The sequence below is a fragment of the Gopherus evgoodei genome, chromosome 3 (assembly GCF_007399415.2).
Source record: "Gopherus evgoodei ecotype Sinaloan lineage chromosome 3, rGopEvg1_v1.p, whole genome shotgun sequence".
In the NCBI taxonomy this organism is placed as follows: Eukaryota; Metazoa; Chordata; order Testudines; family Testudinidae; genus Gopherus; species Gopherus evgoodei.
Window position 1 is genome coordinate 151718619 of NC_044324.1, and position 16381 is coordinate 151734999.

The 16381-nt window shown below is 40.0% G+C and overlaps 1 protein-coding gene across 10 annotated transcripts in view; it reads right to left on the reverse strand.

Annotated features, from left to right (window-relative positions):
* Nucleotides 1-16381, reverse strand: part of AKT3 (AKT serine/threonine kinase 3) — a 283027-nt gene that overhangs the window by 141605 nt on the left and 125041 nt on the right. For 9 of the 10 annotated variants that reach the window (XM_030557011.1, XM_030557009.1, XM_030557016.1 and 6 more), the window contains one exon: nt 5273-5398. In XM_030557011.1, the coding sequence (XP_030412871.1) occupies nt 5273-5398 (126 nt within the window). Of the gene's footprint in view, nt 1-2114; nt 2353-5272; nt 5399-16381 lie in introns of those variants that run through there. The other variant, XM_030557019.1, reaches the window with a different exon arrangement.

The window sequence follows — 16381 nt, forward strand, 5'->3', positions numbered from 1 at the left end:
ACCCGCTTAAGGAGCTCCTGGTGAGCCTTGAAGTCCTCCTGTGGGACGGGTGGCAGTGCCGTTATGGCCTCCTCTGGTGCCAGCGAGAGGACCGGCACGGTGCCTCGGGCGTCGGTGGGTACCAGTCAGTCGATGCCCAGATCTGAGTCCGGGTGCAGTGCTGTTAGCTTGAGACCCGTTGACTTTTCCCTCTGCCGAGGAGGGGAGGCCAAAGGAGCCTGGGACACTCCAGCCACCGAGCGAGATCTCGCCTGGCTGGGCATCTGAGGCCACAGTGCTCATTGACAGCACTGCCCCTGCCATCGTGTTCTATGCCACTGATTTGACTTGGGGGCCAGGTGGCACAGTTTGTTCTCCCTGAGCCACACAACTTGGAGATGGGTAGCTGGGTGCTGATGCTGAGGTCACCATCGACCGTAGGGTACCATAGGAGCAGTGAGAGCGACAGTGCCTACGACGGTGCCGTCCATGTGACTGGGACCTCAACAACGAAGACTGGTACCCATCCGAGGTGCTGCTCCTGTACTCGCCCCAGTGGCCAGAGCTATGACACTTTGGTGCTGGAGAATCTCAAGAGGAGTCCCGCATTCGATGTCTGGTAGAGTGGGAACTCGAATCGGAGCGTCTACATCGGAATCAGCTCCGGTAGCTGTCTGGCATTTTCCCCAACCACTGGGAGCCCTCCAGCTCGAATGATATTGCAGGCAGGACTGAATCTCCATTAGACAAAACTAAAAGATAAAGACCTGGAGTCACTCCCATTTATGTCCAGGCACCCCCGGCTGACATCACCAAGGCTGGGCAAGAGCACCCATGTCTACCCAGGCGTCCTCGACTGACATCACCAAAGTTGACCAGGAGCAACCAGAAGACAGCAGCAGACAGTACAATACGGCTGCTAACCATCTTTCCTAACTTGCAACAACAAGGAGCTGCTGCTGTGTAGTAATGCAGTACTGCATCTGTCAGCAGCACCCAGGAGACTTACAGTGACAGTGAGCTGAGCAGGCTCCATGCTTGCCATAGTATGTCGTCTGCACGGGTAACCCAGGAAAAAAGGCGAGAGGATTTTTTGCCATTGCTTTCACAGAAGGAGGGGGGGGGCCTGACGACGTACCCAGAACTACCCACGACAATATTTTTGCCCCATCAGGCACTGGGAGCTCAACCCAGAATTCCAGTGGGGGGCGGAGACTGCGGGAACTGTGGGATAGCTACCACAGTGCAACGCTCCAAAAGTCGACGCTAGCCTCGGTACTGCGGACGCACACCGCCAACTTAATGCACTTAGTGGGGACACACAATCGACTGTATCAAATTGATTTCTAAAAAATTGACTTCTATTAAATCGACCTAATTTTGAATTGTAGACATATCCTATGAGAAGTAACTTACTGACCTTTTATTAGGAATAAACATGCTACCTTGCCAGCAGCTGCAAATTTGCAGCACCTCAGGAACTTTCCAATCAGAGGCCATTAGACCAATTATTAAAGCTTATCAGGTGCTGTAAATGAGATAGAATACATCTAGATGCTGTTTTCATTCACTTGCATAGACTTTTTTTGGGGGGGGAGGGGGTAAGTTTAATTCAAATTGTTGATCTTCCCTAATTAAGTAGTGAACAAAAGTATATTCCTTTATCAATTTACTGTGTGACAGCAACTTGCATTATGATTTTAAATCTTCCATATACAATGTTATTCTTATTTTTATAGTTAACGTCAGCTGCTACTCTGAGGGAAGTCTGCATACTTAATCCTCACTCAAACTCTCAAAACTTATTTTTATGTTCTGCAGCCACATAATGCATTTTTTCTCCAAGTATATTTTTGTTTCTGGTACATGGCTGTAAGGCAAATAACATCTAATGATTTATGAAATAGTTCTATTTTATTTAATCACAGACCAATTGCAGAGGATTCAAGTTTCTCAGACACTAAAAAATTTACCTGAATTTTACATTTATTCTTTTCTTAAAATGTATTACCAGATTCTTTATTAGGCAAAAATGTATCTTCCTCTATTCTTACAGACACTCTTAATCAACAATAATTTATGTTAAGAGTATCCAAATGATTTCCCTCCAAAACAGAAAAATGTATCTTGCTTACCAAAAATGTCATCTCTTCAAGTATCACAGTCCACAGATCCATGATAACAGGTCTTCAGCTTGCATGGCACAAGGGAGGCACAAGCAGATCTGTCCATCCTTGGCAGGAAAGGAAAGCCACTCCAGTCTGAACAGCCTGCCAATTTGAGATGATTTCCACAGCCAGAAAAATACCACTGACCAGAACTAATGATTACACATTATAGGAGCTATAGTATATGTATCTAAAAACCCACTACAGCGCATATAGGAGTACAAACTAATGTAATTAGTCAACAGATCCTAGGCCCTACATGGGTTAGATCTGTGGGCCATGCTATTTGAAGAACGGAAAATTTCTGGTAAACCAGAAACAAATTTTCCTATTCTCCATCACATCAAGGTCCACAGGTAAGAAAAGGTAGAGAGAAGGGCAACAAAAATTCTTACGGGCATGGAATAGCTTCCATATGAGGAGAGATTAAAAACACTGGGATTCTTCAGCTTAAAAAAAGACACAACTCGGGGAGATATGATAGAGAGCTATAAAGTCATGAATGGTCTTGAGAAAGTAAGTATTATTTACCCCTTCACATAACACAAGAACTAGGGGTCACCCAATGAAATTAATAGACAGCACATTTAAATCAAACATAAGGAAGTACTTCTTCATATAACCCACAGGTAACATGTGGAACTGGTTGCCAGAGCATGCAGAGAACCAACATGGCTTCTCCTGTCTCTGTTCCAGCTTTGGCAAGGGAGAACAAGGAGACTCTTGCATCGAATACAATGATTTTGATAGCCCTAGTACCTCCTTATAGAGGAAGCATAAATTGCTGCCCTGACATTTGATGAAAGGCATAAAACAGGCTTTACAATACCAGGGCTTCCTTCATGGCTTGACCACCATCATGTCACATCTCCAAGATATCAATATGTCGTCGTCTTTCTTCTCGTGCACAATACTGATTTCTACCCTTTAGATGTTAATGGAAATCCAAGACACTTAACATACATGTGTCCAAAAGGTAACACCTTATTTTCCTCACCCATGTTCTTATAAAACTCTTCAATGGTTATTTGTGTATGTCAGAATCCAGGACAAAGTATTTTACCCTAGTTCCAAGTCTTCCAATGAACTACTGCAACTACAATTACCAAACAGAACTTCTACTGTATTCTCCATGTTCCTTTCTATTTACCATCCTCATCTCTCCAGAGTAGTAGGAAGTTTCTTTTACAGATTGCTCCCACGTGAAGTAACTTCCCTGCACACAGTCAATTCCCTAACTTTTCAAATCAAATATTAAGAGGCATTTTTTCTGCAACATATAACTTCTTAACCCTCTCTTTAATGTAACAATGAAATGCTACTCTCTGATCCTTCTACTGTTCCCATTGCCATTCTTTCTGAAACTTGGTCACAGGATCTCTCTTCACTGCTCTCCTACCTGAACTACAGATGCTTTATGATATACTGTATTCTATATAAATTCCTATTAGTGTGAGTTAACTAATAGACTGTGTACTGTATCAGACCATACCAGTTTTCTTTTCTAACAGTATAGTTTGACAAGTATTACAATAACTGAACTTTAGAATTTGTGGATCTGTATGACTGTTAACAGTGTGGGCCATCTCAAAATGTCCTGTTGTGACCAAGTGCGGTACTACAGGTGTACCTTGCCTATGGGTGTCAGTAAGTTCATATTCACAGACTGACGCAATGAGAAGCCAAAACAAACAAATCAAAATAAATGTGTCTCCTTTAATAAACTAGCATCAAAGGAGTACTTGGAATAATAAGGGCCCTAAACTCAGTACCCTGGTTCAGAGATCCCAAACTTAAGTCCAAAAACAAGGCCTCTGAGCCTGGTTGGGCTACTCTTCCGGAACTGGAGAGAGTTCATTACACCTTGCAACCTGGATGGCTTTTAGTCCCTTCTCTCCTGTTCACCTTCCTGTTTCTGTTCAAACAGGCCAAGCCTTAGGGCTGACCAGACAGCCTTCTTAAATATACCCAGGCTGTTTTGGCTGAGAGTTCCTGGTTGTCTCGTAAAAGAGCATAACACTCCTTCACAAAGGATGTAGAATATGGATGAAATTTTCAAAAAAAGCCTAATAAGATTTAGGTATTAACTCCTGTATGGTCCTTTGAAAATTCTGTCCAAACTCTAATTCTTACAGATCTACAAATTACAAGGCTTAGTTATCATATTATTTTTCAAGTTAACTTGCAATAGGATTTGGGTGTCTAACTCCCTTAGGCTCTTTTGAAAACCCCAGTCTTTGTCCACACAATATCTTTATTCAGTTTAGTCCCTCAAGTACTTCCATTTTTGTGGCAAACACTATAGGCCATACGTCTTCATTTGTAAACACCTTTCTATTATCCCCACCTTCTGGGGATGAACTGAATCTAAAAGGTTACCTTTTAAACAAGTTCTATAAAAAAATAGAAATCAAGATATCTCCATTTTATCCACCGGATGCATATTTCACAGCCTTGCTAATACATGTAAATTGTTTGATTGCTTGGAACTACTGATTACCCTGTGTGGCGAGCTGATTACCTGATTATCTAAGAGACTAACCCTTTAGCTTGATTTTGTGCCATTTGACAGTCTGGATAATTTTTTAATTACTTTGAATTTTCAAGTGATTTTATAGATATTACTGGGGAAAGGTGGGAGCGTCTTCCTATAGGTAACGTTTTACCACAAATGTATATCTTATGACAGTCACTTGTCTAATTTGTTGTTGTTCATTACGTGTAACCTTAACTAAGAAACTTGAATTAGAAAAGCTTTAAAACCTAGTATTTGATAAAACTTTAGTGGTATTTCCAAAGGTGTTGTTTAGAGTTTGACTTCAGCCACAGTGGAACAACGCTGACCCACAGCATCAAACTTTTAGGTTTGACAGTGAATTTCTAAATTATACATATAAAGTGTAATGTAATAGGTAATTATCAATATGCTAAGAGTTAACATTTTAAATTGAGTGGTAATGTATGTCCTTCCCTCTTTATATAAACACACTACCATGGGATCTAAAATATTTTAATACAGTCAATATATTTAATATAAGTAATATATATAATTATGTGCAAAGAATTAAATACATTTATAGTGATTTAAATACTGTAGGTATAACAGATGCTGAAGAGAGACTCACTTGCTACAGAAAAGTTGTTGAGGGGATATGGTAGATCCACATCTTGGGGCTTCTCCTTATACCCTATGAAAGAACCATCTGTCTTCAACAGGAAGTATCTTGGCCGCCAATTTTTGATATATTCTCCTATATGAGAAAAATATGCATTAATACTAAAGAAAAAAAAGACTTTGATATGGGATGTTACAGTGCTGTATCCGTGCCCAACATTAACAGTGTCAGAATTTGCTTGAACAATTTTCTTCATTTAAGAGAGAAAAATGTCACACTTTTATAATTAATTACACCTTATGTCTCCAGAGATTCATTCAACAATACACACAGAGTTGCGGGCAATGAGAAACCTTACACATAGATCACATGCATTATTTTTAAAACACTGACATCCTAGATACTGTTCCCAAAGTGAAATGAACAATAAAGAAACAGCATGCGCTGTTTATTACATTGTGGTAAAATCCAGGGCGAAGAAGGTAAAAATGGACCTTCTCTCTTGTAAGAATTGTTGATTACAAATTAGCTTCCCAAAACTTATCTACCATGAAAAGACACAATGCAAAATCCAGTGTAAGAATAAAACAGAGGCTCATAAAATTGTCCGATTATATATATGGACAGAGGAAAGTACATATTCTGTATAAAATCTTATTGAGATCAAAGAGCTGTTAAAAATTGCTTTTATATTTAGCATATGCTTTGAAAAGATAATCAAATGCAGTTTAAAAGGAACTGGACAGATGCACTGGTTACTAGGAGTGCTGTAAACCACAAGCCCTCAGCCACTAATCATATTACCACCTTCTTCCACTGATGTGTGCTGAACATTTTCCACAAAGAATGTAAATCAATCTCAAGATCTCCCTATTAACCAGCTAAATGTGAACTTGATACAGCCAGAGAAGTAAGCAAAATCTAACACATATAGTTGTGATAGTAAAGGAGACAACCTATCAACAAGAAGTACATTCATCTTTTCATAATGCAAGTTCACTAACTATTGAAATGGTAGCCTGCTCCTTCACAGAAGTGTGGATAAGAAAATAGTGAAACTAGTATGCCAAGCAGAAGATGTTGTGGAATTAACTTCTATCTTCTGAAAAATTACTAATGCAAGCTATTTACATGTACTACTAGATTAAAATATGGAAAACCAATCTTCTCCAATAAATCAAAATGGTCTGAATCAAGAACTTTGAAATCAGAAAAGTGACTGGTTTCAAAACTTTTTATGATGAATTTTGGAGAAATGTTTTATCTAGATAATTTATGCAGTGATATTTCAGGAATAAAGGCAATGTCTTCAGCCAAATAATTCACAAATCTGCTGTAGCGATCAACCAGTAATGATTTATTGTCTACTATGAACAAAACCTCCTGCAACACTTCTATATCTGGGTCTTTAAAGGGCTTCGTGAATACACTTGTATATTATATGTAACATGGGAATTTAAGTGCTAAACAGCATGATTTTGCCTTAAGTTTCAGCCCCAATACAGTAGCCCACAATGATAGCCAGATGCAGAACATGTCGATCCAAAAGGAATGTACAATACAGCACAACTTCTCAGGTCTCTTGCACCATGGATGTCTCTCTTTAAAATACATTAACTCTGCCTGGTTCCTACAGATGAATCATACCCAAATTTGCTTTTTCAGGATATTATTTCCCCCACAAAAGAAGTTAATATAATTTTTGCACACAGATACACTGAAGGGTGTGCCTTCTCTTGGAATGATCATTATTGCTCTAACAAAACTGGCCAGGATAAAGGCTATTGAAAATGGAGTGGGTTTAGGTGAATATATTTATGGGCAGGTTTTTGTTTATATTGTAATTTTTAATGTATGGCTACTATGCCCAGAAAAATGGATGGATGCCCACACTTGCACTTCAGAAATCTGAAGAATAAAATAAATATTGGTTAACATTTCACTTAATTGCTGAAATAGCTTAATAGTTATCAAGATACACTCATTTTCCTCTGCTTAATTTATAAAATGCTCCCTTATAAAAATAATTATGCTCCCTTCTGCATAATCCAATTTTTTAAAGATTGAAAACAGTTTTCAGTCTATTTCTTAAAAGAGATCAGTGTTCACATGAAGCCGAAATTCTCACCATAAGAAACACTCATATACTACATATTTCAGGGATATTTGGGAAGGAGGCCAACTCTCTGACTTTTACATGATCTATCAGCATTTCAACTTTTATATTTTTCAGCAATAAAAATATGTGCATATGTAATCATCATTTAAAGTCTGTTATATTTCTAAAGCAGCAGCTAATATTAAATTTGAAGTCATAGTAAGAATATACTTTTCAGAATGGAACATATGTTTACCAAGTACCTTAAACATAAAAGAACTGCAAAAGACTTACCGGTACATTTGAAAGTTTGTATATTCAAGAGTTAAGATTAGAGTAAAGGATTTTGTGAGAAAAAAGAAGTCCACATGGATTAACCAGCAGAAAAGATGGCCTGACAATTTAATGAATTACAGTCTTTGAGGTAGTTAAAATAGCAGTATTTTTCCTATAGAGAACTACTCAGTTTGTACCCAGCTTCCTGCTGGGTTAATGTAAGCTAAATTATTATTTTGCTTAAATTTATGCCGTTCTAAATTGAAAAACATGTTCTCCTAGAATCTGCTTACTAGACTTGGAAGAGATATCTAATTTTACAAATTGCACTGAAATAAACCAAGTTATTCATGCATCTTTTTAACTCTGGTCAAAGTATTTAAAGCTATTACAAAATAATGGCACTTTCACATACAAGGAAAATTCTGTAACCTAGGAGTCAGCTTCAGCTTCTTCGCTGCTCTAGCAATATTTATCAGGGTGTTCCCCAAAATTGGGAATTGATGTGGCAACAGAAATTCTGATTCACATGAAAATAAAAGTCTGTATCTTTGACAAAGGCAAAAAAAAAAAAACAGTTGAGGTAACTATACAAGGAATATGGTGATATTGAGTATGTCAACATTGGAATAGAAGACTGCTGTGTAGACATTTGGGCTCAGGCTGTGGGGTCCAAGGGTTCAGGCTGCAGCCTGAATGTCTGCACAGCAATTTTACAGCCCTGCAGCCCAAGTCCTGTGAGCTGAGACAGGCTAGCCCGCAGGTGTTTAATTGCTTCCTTCAGGTACCACAGGGTCATGAGAATGAAGTTCTGAATTGCTCTTCACCTGACATTCTTTGGTTGTTATTGCTACCCAATGTACAGTAACTCCTCACTTTAAGTCGTTCCGGTTAACACTGTTTCCTTGTTACATTGCTGATCAATTAGGGAACATGCTCATTTAAAGTTGTGCAATGCTCCACTCTTACATTGTTTGCCTGCCTGCTTTCTCCACAGCTGGCAGCCTCCGCCCCCCCCCCCCAGCGCCTCTGGCCCCCCGCCGGCAGACCCCACAGATCAGCGCCTTCCCGCTTCTTCCCCCTCCCCACCTGTGGCAATCAGCTGGCGCGCAGCATTTCAGAGGCACAGGGGAGGAGCGAGGACTCGGCGTACAGGCTTCCCCTCCCTCCCCTACCTCTCGAACTCCGCAAGCCAGCTGATTGTCCCAAGAAGGAAGAGAGGGAGGGAGAGCCTGCATGCTGAGTCCTCGCTCCTCCCCCATCCTTCCTGCTCCCTAAACACCAAAAGCTAGCTGATTGCCCCAGGCAGCAGGGAGAAGCGAGGACTCGGTGTGCCCTCCCCCCACCTCCTGAGGGCAGCAATCAGCTGGCTTGCAGCATTTAGAAGGGAGGGGAGGGAAGGGGGAGGACTGAGGATGCAGCATGAGAAGTAAAGGGGGAGGAGGTGGGGGAGGAAGAGGCAGGTCAAGGATGGGGGCTTGGATGAAGGGGGGGAGTGGGCGGGCTGAGGGTTGAGCCCGCCCCTGGTGCTTGCTGAGTAGGGGAAGCTGCCACTGCTGTGCAACATGCTTCTCCCAGCCTACAGCACCTTCAGCCTCCTTGCCTGCCTCACCTCCAGTGCCAGTGGGCTGTGCCTGTTTAGGGTAAGGCAGGAGCACCTCCCAACTATCATACTGTATAGTATGTTTGTAAACACATAGCACATGCACACTACTCCCCCCCCCCGCAGCATAGTATTAAATTGCTTGTTTAAAATTTTTAAAATGTATATTAATGCCTTTTGTCTGGCAAAAAAAAAATTTCCCTCAGACCTAACTCCCCCCCCACCATTTACATTAATTCTTATGGGGAAATTGGATTCGCTTAACATCGTTTCACTTGAAGTCGCATTTTTCAGGAACATAACTACAACATTAAGTGAGGAGTTACTGTATTAAGTGCAACCCTAGTGAAAGGGGTTTTATACGGCCATTTCTTATGCAAGCAGATAGCAACGGTGACTTGCCTTCAGATTTTTTATTCTGATAAGGAGTTTGTTGTAGTGATGTAATGCTTGTAATTTTGATACTTTGGTGAGAGGAGATCTCTGTGGAACCAGACAAGACAAGTCTTCAGTTTGCTCATGCGTACATAAAATGAATCTCTTAAAGTCAGTTATGTCTTTAAATTTATCTCAGGTCTCTAACAATGTCTTCAAACACAGACTTCACCTAATACTTTATCATTCCTTTTGTAATCTTAAGAAAATCTTAAGAATCTTAAGAAAATGAGAATTCAGCACTCCTTTTGAGAATTATTAATTCAAAAATACCTAACCAATTTCATTGCTGAAGAATCACAGTAATTATTAAGACAAATTGCTCATTTTTTGCAATAGATAATTTAACCTGTTTTATTTAACAGAGTTTGATACTTTTGAATATAAAAAGGACTTCTGGAAATGTCAGGAAAACATTTTTAACATACAGAGCTGACAGGCAACGGAAGGAAGCCTTTGAGTTCAATAACTTGCTTCCCAGAAAGGAGCAACAGCTGCCACACAGACACAAGTGAGATTAAAAAAAAAAAAAAAAATACAGCAAGCAGAGAACACCAGAAATCTGCCTCAAATATTTCCTTATCAATTTACCAAAATGGTTCTAAAAGAAAGAACATTGTGGGGTGAACGACTGTTTGAGATTTTTTGGTTGTTTGGCAGGGTACTGGGAAAGGATGGGAGGAGGGAAAAACCGGGGTGTTTGGTTTTTTTTTATTATTTTTAAGGGAGAAGTATACAGGTTTTCTATTTTAAAATAGACTACAATCTCTCTCATGTCCAGATAAACAAATAGAGGGACAAAAACAACAATGTACCCTTAGAGCAAAGACTAGGAAAATGGGGCCAACAAAAACTGTTCAAAAGAAACCAGGCTAAACCATATTACTATACAAGTTATTAAAATGAAGCAAGATCATGAGTGATGCCAGGTCAAGCAAGACATCAAAAATACTTTTTGTTTTTAAACTGAATTTACTTATCTTGGCCCTCTGAGGGCAGTGTTACCTCATAAGAAGCATCAGAAGTGACTTTTTACCTAAGATGACAGTTTTTAAATTTACAGTGGTTTTATTAAATATTTACCCTTTGTGATTTATTAACATATGGATATTGCAATGTAATCTGAAGCAACTGAAAAAAAATTGATATTAAATGAAATAAAAAGCATATCTTCCCTTAGCATCAAGTATATGCTGTTTAATATAATGGAGTATTATAGATGCATGCACACAGAAAAATTTACTTTAAGGAGAGCCAAATTTTAGCAGTAAATGTTTAGATCCTATCCTTTGTCTTTTAAATAGTAAGGCAACCCATATTTGAATAAAAATGCATGTTTCCAAGAAGCCACTGATAATACTAAATGATATTTTGAGTATATCTATATAAAGACTTGAAAAATTCAATTGTCTATTCACCAGTGGCAAGTGGGAAGAGGATATATGCCTAAAATTTATGCAGTACTTAAGCCTTCTTTAAGAAGTTTCTAGCCTGGGAGTGAAGATAAATGACAACTGAATGTAAACTGAGGCAATGTTGCTTTTCTGAGGCTACAGACAGTTCCAGTGCACCTAATGTTCCTCCAAGCTTAAAGTACCATCACAGTGTAATTAACAAGACTGATCAATTTTACCACTGCTGTTCAGAACCCTATGGGCAGAAACTGTCAAGAACCTTGAGAGAGACCTTCCTTCTCTTTGCAGCAACCAGGAGGCACAAAAGGGAGGAGAAGGTTGAAATCATCTTCTTTCCAACAGGACATGGTCAGAGATCAAAATTAAGGGGTTGACTGAGTCACCCAGGAAAATCCCGTAACAGCACTCCAGTTGACGTCGCAGCACATTTCCCAGGAGCTGGAGGTGAGTAGGAGAGCTGGGCTTCTTACCAGGGCACTGTTCCTGGATCTCGCTAATGGGGTCCGATACCTTCATCTTTTGTACATACCTCTAGCTAGAATTCCTCCCACCCCATTTATGTAGTAGGAGACTATATAGGATCTGCAGGATGCCAGACATCTTTGAAATAAAAGTCGGAGCGTAAGCCGCGGTAGGACCTTCCTATGCCAGGATATTTCACCACCCTATGGCCAGCCAGAGTAAGATAGGAGCCAAATGGCTTCTTACTCCCTATGGTAATTATTTAAACTTTTGTCTTGCCTGAGCTTCGTGAGTCTCTTGCTCTATTTTAGCTAGAAAGATTAATCCTCCAACTGGTAGAAAACTGGTAAATTTTCCAAGCTCTTTTACAGACTCCCAAGCCAGTCGATCACTCTTCAAAACAATAAAGAAATGCTATTTACCTTACAGTAATGGGAGTTCTTTGAGATGTGTGGTCCCTGTATATATACCATTGTGGGTTAGCATGCACTCTGTATGCCTGAACACGGAAGATTATTCATTAGCAGTGTGCATGGGTCTGTGCCTGCATCTCCTTTTGCTTTGGATGAAGAGCATAAGGGGCAACACAGACCAACAGCCTCTCCAGTCCCTTCTCTAACATAAGTCACCTTAGGAAAGGATCTGAAGCAGAGGGGAAGGAGGGTGGTATACGAATACGACCACCCATTTTGAAGAACTCCAGTTTTTGTGAAGTACTTACTTTGAGCAATGCTTTCTATGTGCATTCTATGTGGGTGTCTCACAAGCTTTACTCATTGAGGAAGATAGTACAAAGAACCACTAGGGTTGCCAATGTTCTGATTTCTGAAAATCAGACACCTCGCACCTCATCTCTCCTCTTCCCGAGGCCCCATCCCTGCCCCCAAATCCCTGCCTCCTGCTCACTCCTCACTTGTTCCCCGTCGCTCACAGCTTTCCCTGACTCCTCACTGCAAAGTCTGCCAAGCTCTCTGCTGCTTTAATGTACATCCCTCCACACTTGAATTGCGACATAAGAATGACGGAGAAACAAACTCAGGCCTGGCATTAACAGAGTATCCATCCCTAGGTGTTAACAGTCTTAGGCCATCTTCTTATCACAGGTCTGAATTTGGACTCTTTGCTTTAAGCGGAGGCCTAACAAGCAGATTCTCGTCCCACCAGCACCTTTCTAAACCCTGCGCAACTCCAGCATGAGCACCAAGGGACATACAAACCCCAACTCCAGCAGGCTGCCTGGGAGTGCAGGTCAGAAGAATGCTGTGGCCGCATGGAAGCAGCCAGGCAGCCCCGCTGGTGAGATAGGACGTGGCCATCCTGCACGGCAGCCTCTCACCTCCCCCTGCACTGCCTACCCGGCAGCCCCCTTCCCCGCTCGCTCGAGCTCTTCCCACACTGGAGCTGCCTGAGAGGGCAGCCAGAGGAAGTGCTGGCAGGGCAGCTCTTGTTCCTTCCCTCCCGGGGAACATTCCATGCCTGCTGGGAGCGCCTTACCCTACTCGCCATGTGCCCCCACACACTATCCTCTGCCGCAAACCGTGCTCCTCAAAGGGGCCGCCAGTGCATGCGTGTTGCCTTGGGAGCTGCCTCTTCAGGGCCAGGCGACAGGCTGCCACTCCTCTCTCTCCTTCGGTCACTGCAGGTGTGGGGTGACACTGCCAGGTCCCCTTTTCCACTCAACTTTCCAGTCAAAAATCAGATACCTGACAACCCTAGGAACCATGCTACACCACAGACTACAGAACCCCTATGCCTAAAGATGCATCTGATGAAGAAGATTGTACTAAGGCCTAAAGTCTATAAAGGTATGCACAAAACCCCATGTTGCCATTCTACAGGAGAGAAGCAACCAAGGTAACAGTAGACAATAATGAAGAAGCAGAGTGGGAAGGAAGCAGTGTCCCCAGATCTGAAGAACAACTCTGTGTAGCTCGAAAGTTTGTACTTTCCACCAACAGAAGTTAGACCAATAAAAGATATTACCTCACCTAACTTTTCTTTCTGATATCCTGGGACCAACACAACTACAACAACACCGCAAACAATTATATATGACAATGAATGTTGAGATTCAAAAACTTAAAAGCTTTATAACCATTAAAAGTCAACATCATGTCAAAATACACAATGTGAATATCCTTAAGTTAAACTCCAGTACGCTATTTATTTATTTTGCCTACCTGTAATTTTCAATTATCATCCATGGAAATATTTTTTCATCTGTTTGTGTGGTAAAAGAAACATTTACCAATAAAAATCTAATAATTCCAAGCCTAACTCTGAGTCTGATCCAATATGGCAATTCCTGTGGCCTTAAATACCTTTGTGTCCTAGTATTTTAATTTACTTTTTTTAAAAGAAAATTACTTAATGGTAATTCTTGTTCTCAGAATGCTTGTAACAAACAGGCAAAAACCATTTAGCTAAGTACCATATCCAATGAATTCCCTTGCTGATCTTCTTGCTAATTCTAAACAAATGTCTTCCCCATTTTAAATTATTGGACTGAATCTCTGTCCTATGACCTGTACATTTAGTACTATTATGGATTCTAGTCATCGTTCAACTCTTTCCTTTCTGTTGCATTAAACTCTCAATAATTTTTTTAAATATAAAAATATAGGAAAATATTAAGAATAAATACTCAACAAGAAAAGCAAGAGATTGCCCTATACAAATGCAATATCAGTCTCTAACTTAGCAGGTCTGGACTCAGTTTTTAAAAATGCATTTGCTTAAATGTGCACCTAATGTACTCACACAACTACTGAGGTGCCATTGTAAGTCAAGGATTTTCACTCACAGGTTACCATAATGCAGATCCTCAACATAAGCATGCACAAGATTATCTTGCCAATTTAAAATTACTTGTATTCCCCCTTAACTCTTGAACGCTTCAGATGACATGTAGCCAAATCAAATTCAATGGAACTACTCACGTGCGAAGTTACTCACTTGCATACATGTTTTCAGGTTCAGGTACAAATTTGGGTCCTGATCTTATAACAGTAAATGTTTAAAGTGGCAAGATTTTCTTCCTGATAGCTCAAACTGGACATAGAAAAGGTCAGTTCTGAATTTGGTCAGGATGTCTCTAACTCTTCATAATTGTGGCCTGAATTTTTATAAGCAAGTTCGTAATGTTATCCAGCACAACTTGTGGCTAATTATCAATATGGGAGTGCAGGTACACATCTTTTAACTCATTTGATATGAAAAAGAAGGTCTTTGAATCAACTTCCTTGCTGACAGTCTCGAGGATATACATCTTGAAATATATATTTTTAAAATAAGCTGTTTTTATTCTTGGAAACTCTTCATGGATAAAGAATAACGTGTTGCTTATTATCTATAACTGTAATATCTAGATCACCCTGATTATATTTCTTGTTTCTCTTGAGATGAGCAAATTTACATTCCAATTCAGTAATAAGCCTAGCTTACTCTCCACTTCCTATGTCTGTTCTCACAAATTCCATAACTATATACTTGCGTACTACAAAGTTTTAGTGCAAAATTCTGCTCTCATTTATGATGCACCAACCGATTAGATGGAAGACCAGTTTAAACAACCATGATCTTTCTGGCACTATAGAACACAGAAGAACATGGAATAAAACCCGTAAAGAAGAAATGCCAACCCAACTAACAAAAAGAAGGTGACTCACCATTTGCAAAACTACTGACCTCTACCAGGACACAGATGTAAAAAGCAATACTTGGTGGGAGGTAGTCACACCTGAATTCTCAATTAAATTCCAACTCACATAATAATTTCAAATTATGCCAAGATGACTAAAATGCTGTCTCCAAGGATAAAAAAGAAGACATTCAATGCTCTCAACGGTTTGTTTTCTTAGATCAGTAATCTTTAAGAAAATGTCTTTACCAGATTTAAAACTGGCATCTTTCTTTTTCCTATGAAGACAGAGAATAAGATTTCTGCTAAGCTCATTCACATAATATTCCAGTCATTCAGTGGTTAACCAAAAATCTTTGTTGTATCCTGATCGAAAAAGGTTAGAAAAGCAGTCTGAAGTACATGGACTAGGGTGACCAGAGAGCAAGTGTGAAAAATCAGGACGGGTGTGGCGGAGTAATAGGAGCCTATACAAGAAAAAGACCCAAAAATCGGGACTGTCCCTATAAAATCAGGACATCTGGTCACCCTAACATGGACAAAGCCATGGAACACTTCAAACTACTATTTCCATTTACCATTCTTAAGGCAATATCTTTATCCCATCAAAATAACCCAACTACCAGAACAGTAAGACTTCACTCTTCTATGCAGTGTAGTTGTAGCTGTGTTGGTCCAAATATATTAGAGAGAAAAGGTGTGTGAGGTATGACTTTTATTGGACTAACTTCTGCTCCTGAGAGAGACAAGCCTTGAAGCTTACACAGACCTGAAGAGGAGTTCTGTGTAAGCTCGAAAGCTTGTCTCTCTCGGCAAAAGAATAAGGTCCAATAAAAGTTATTACCTCACCCACCTTGTCTCTCTAAACTTATTCTTAATATTTAAGAAGGGAAAGTCTGTGAGTTTAACTTTCCACTTCCATAATCTAAAGTAAGAAGTCAGTTGACAAATAGGAAAAGATTACATTTACACTTAGCCCTTTCGGGACTGCTTTAGTCCTTTTCGATATGTCTGTACCCCTTTTCCTGTCAAAATTTTTCATAGGTTTACTTCTTTCAAGTGAACCTGGAAACTCATAATAAACAAAACAAGCCCCCCTTTCCCAAAAGGGGATATTAGAGGGGAGGGGAGAAAGTATAATTGATGCCAGTGGTTTAAAATCTGGTTTATATGCAACTGTCAATACACA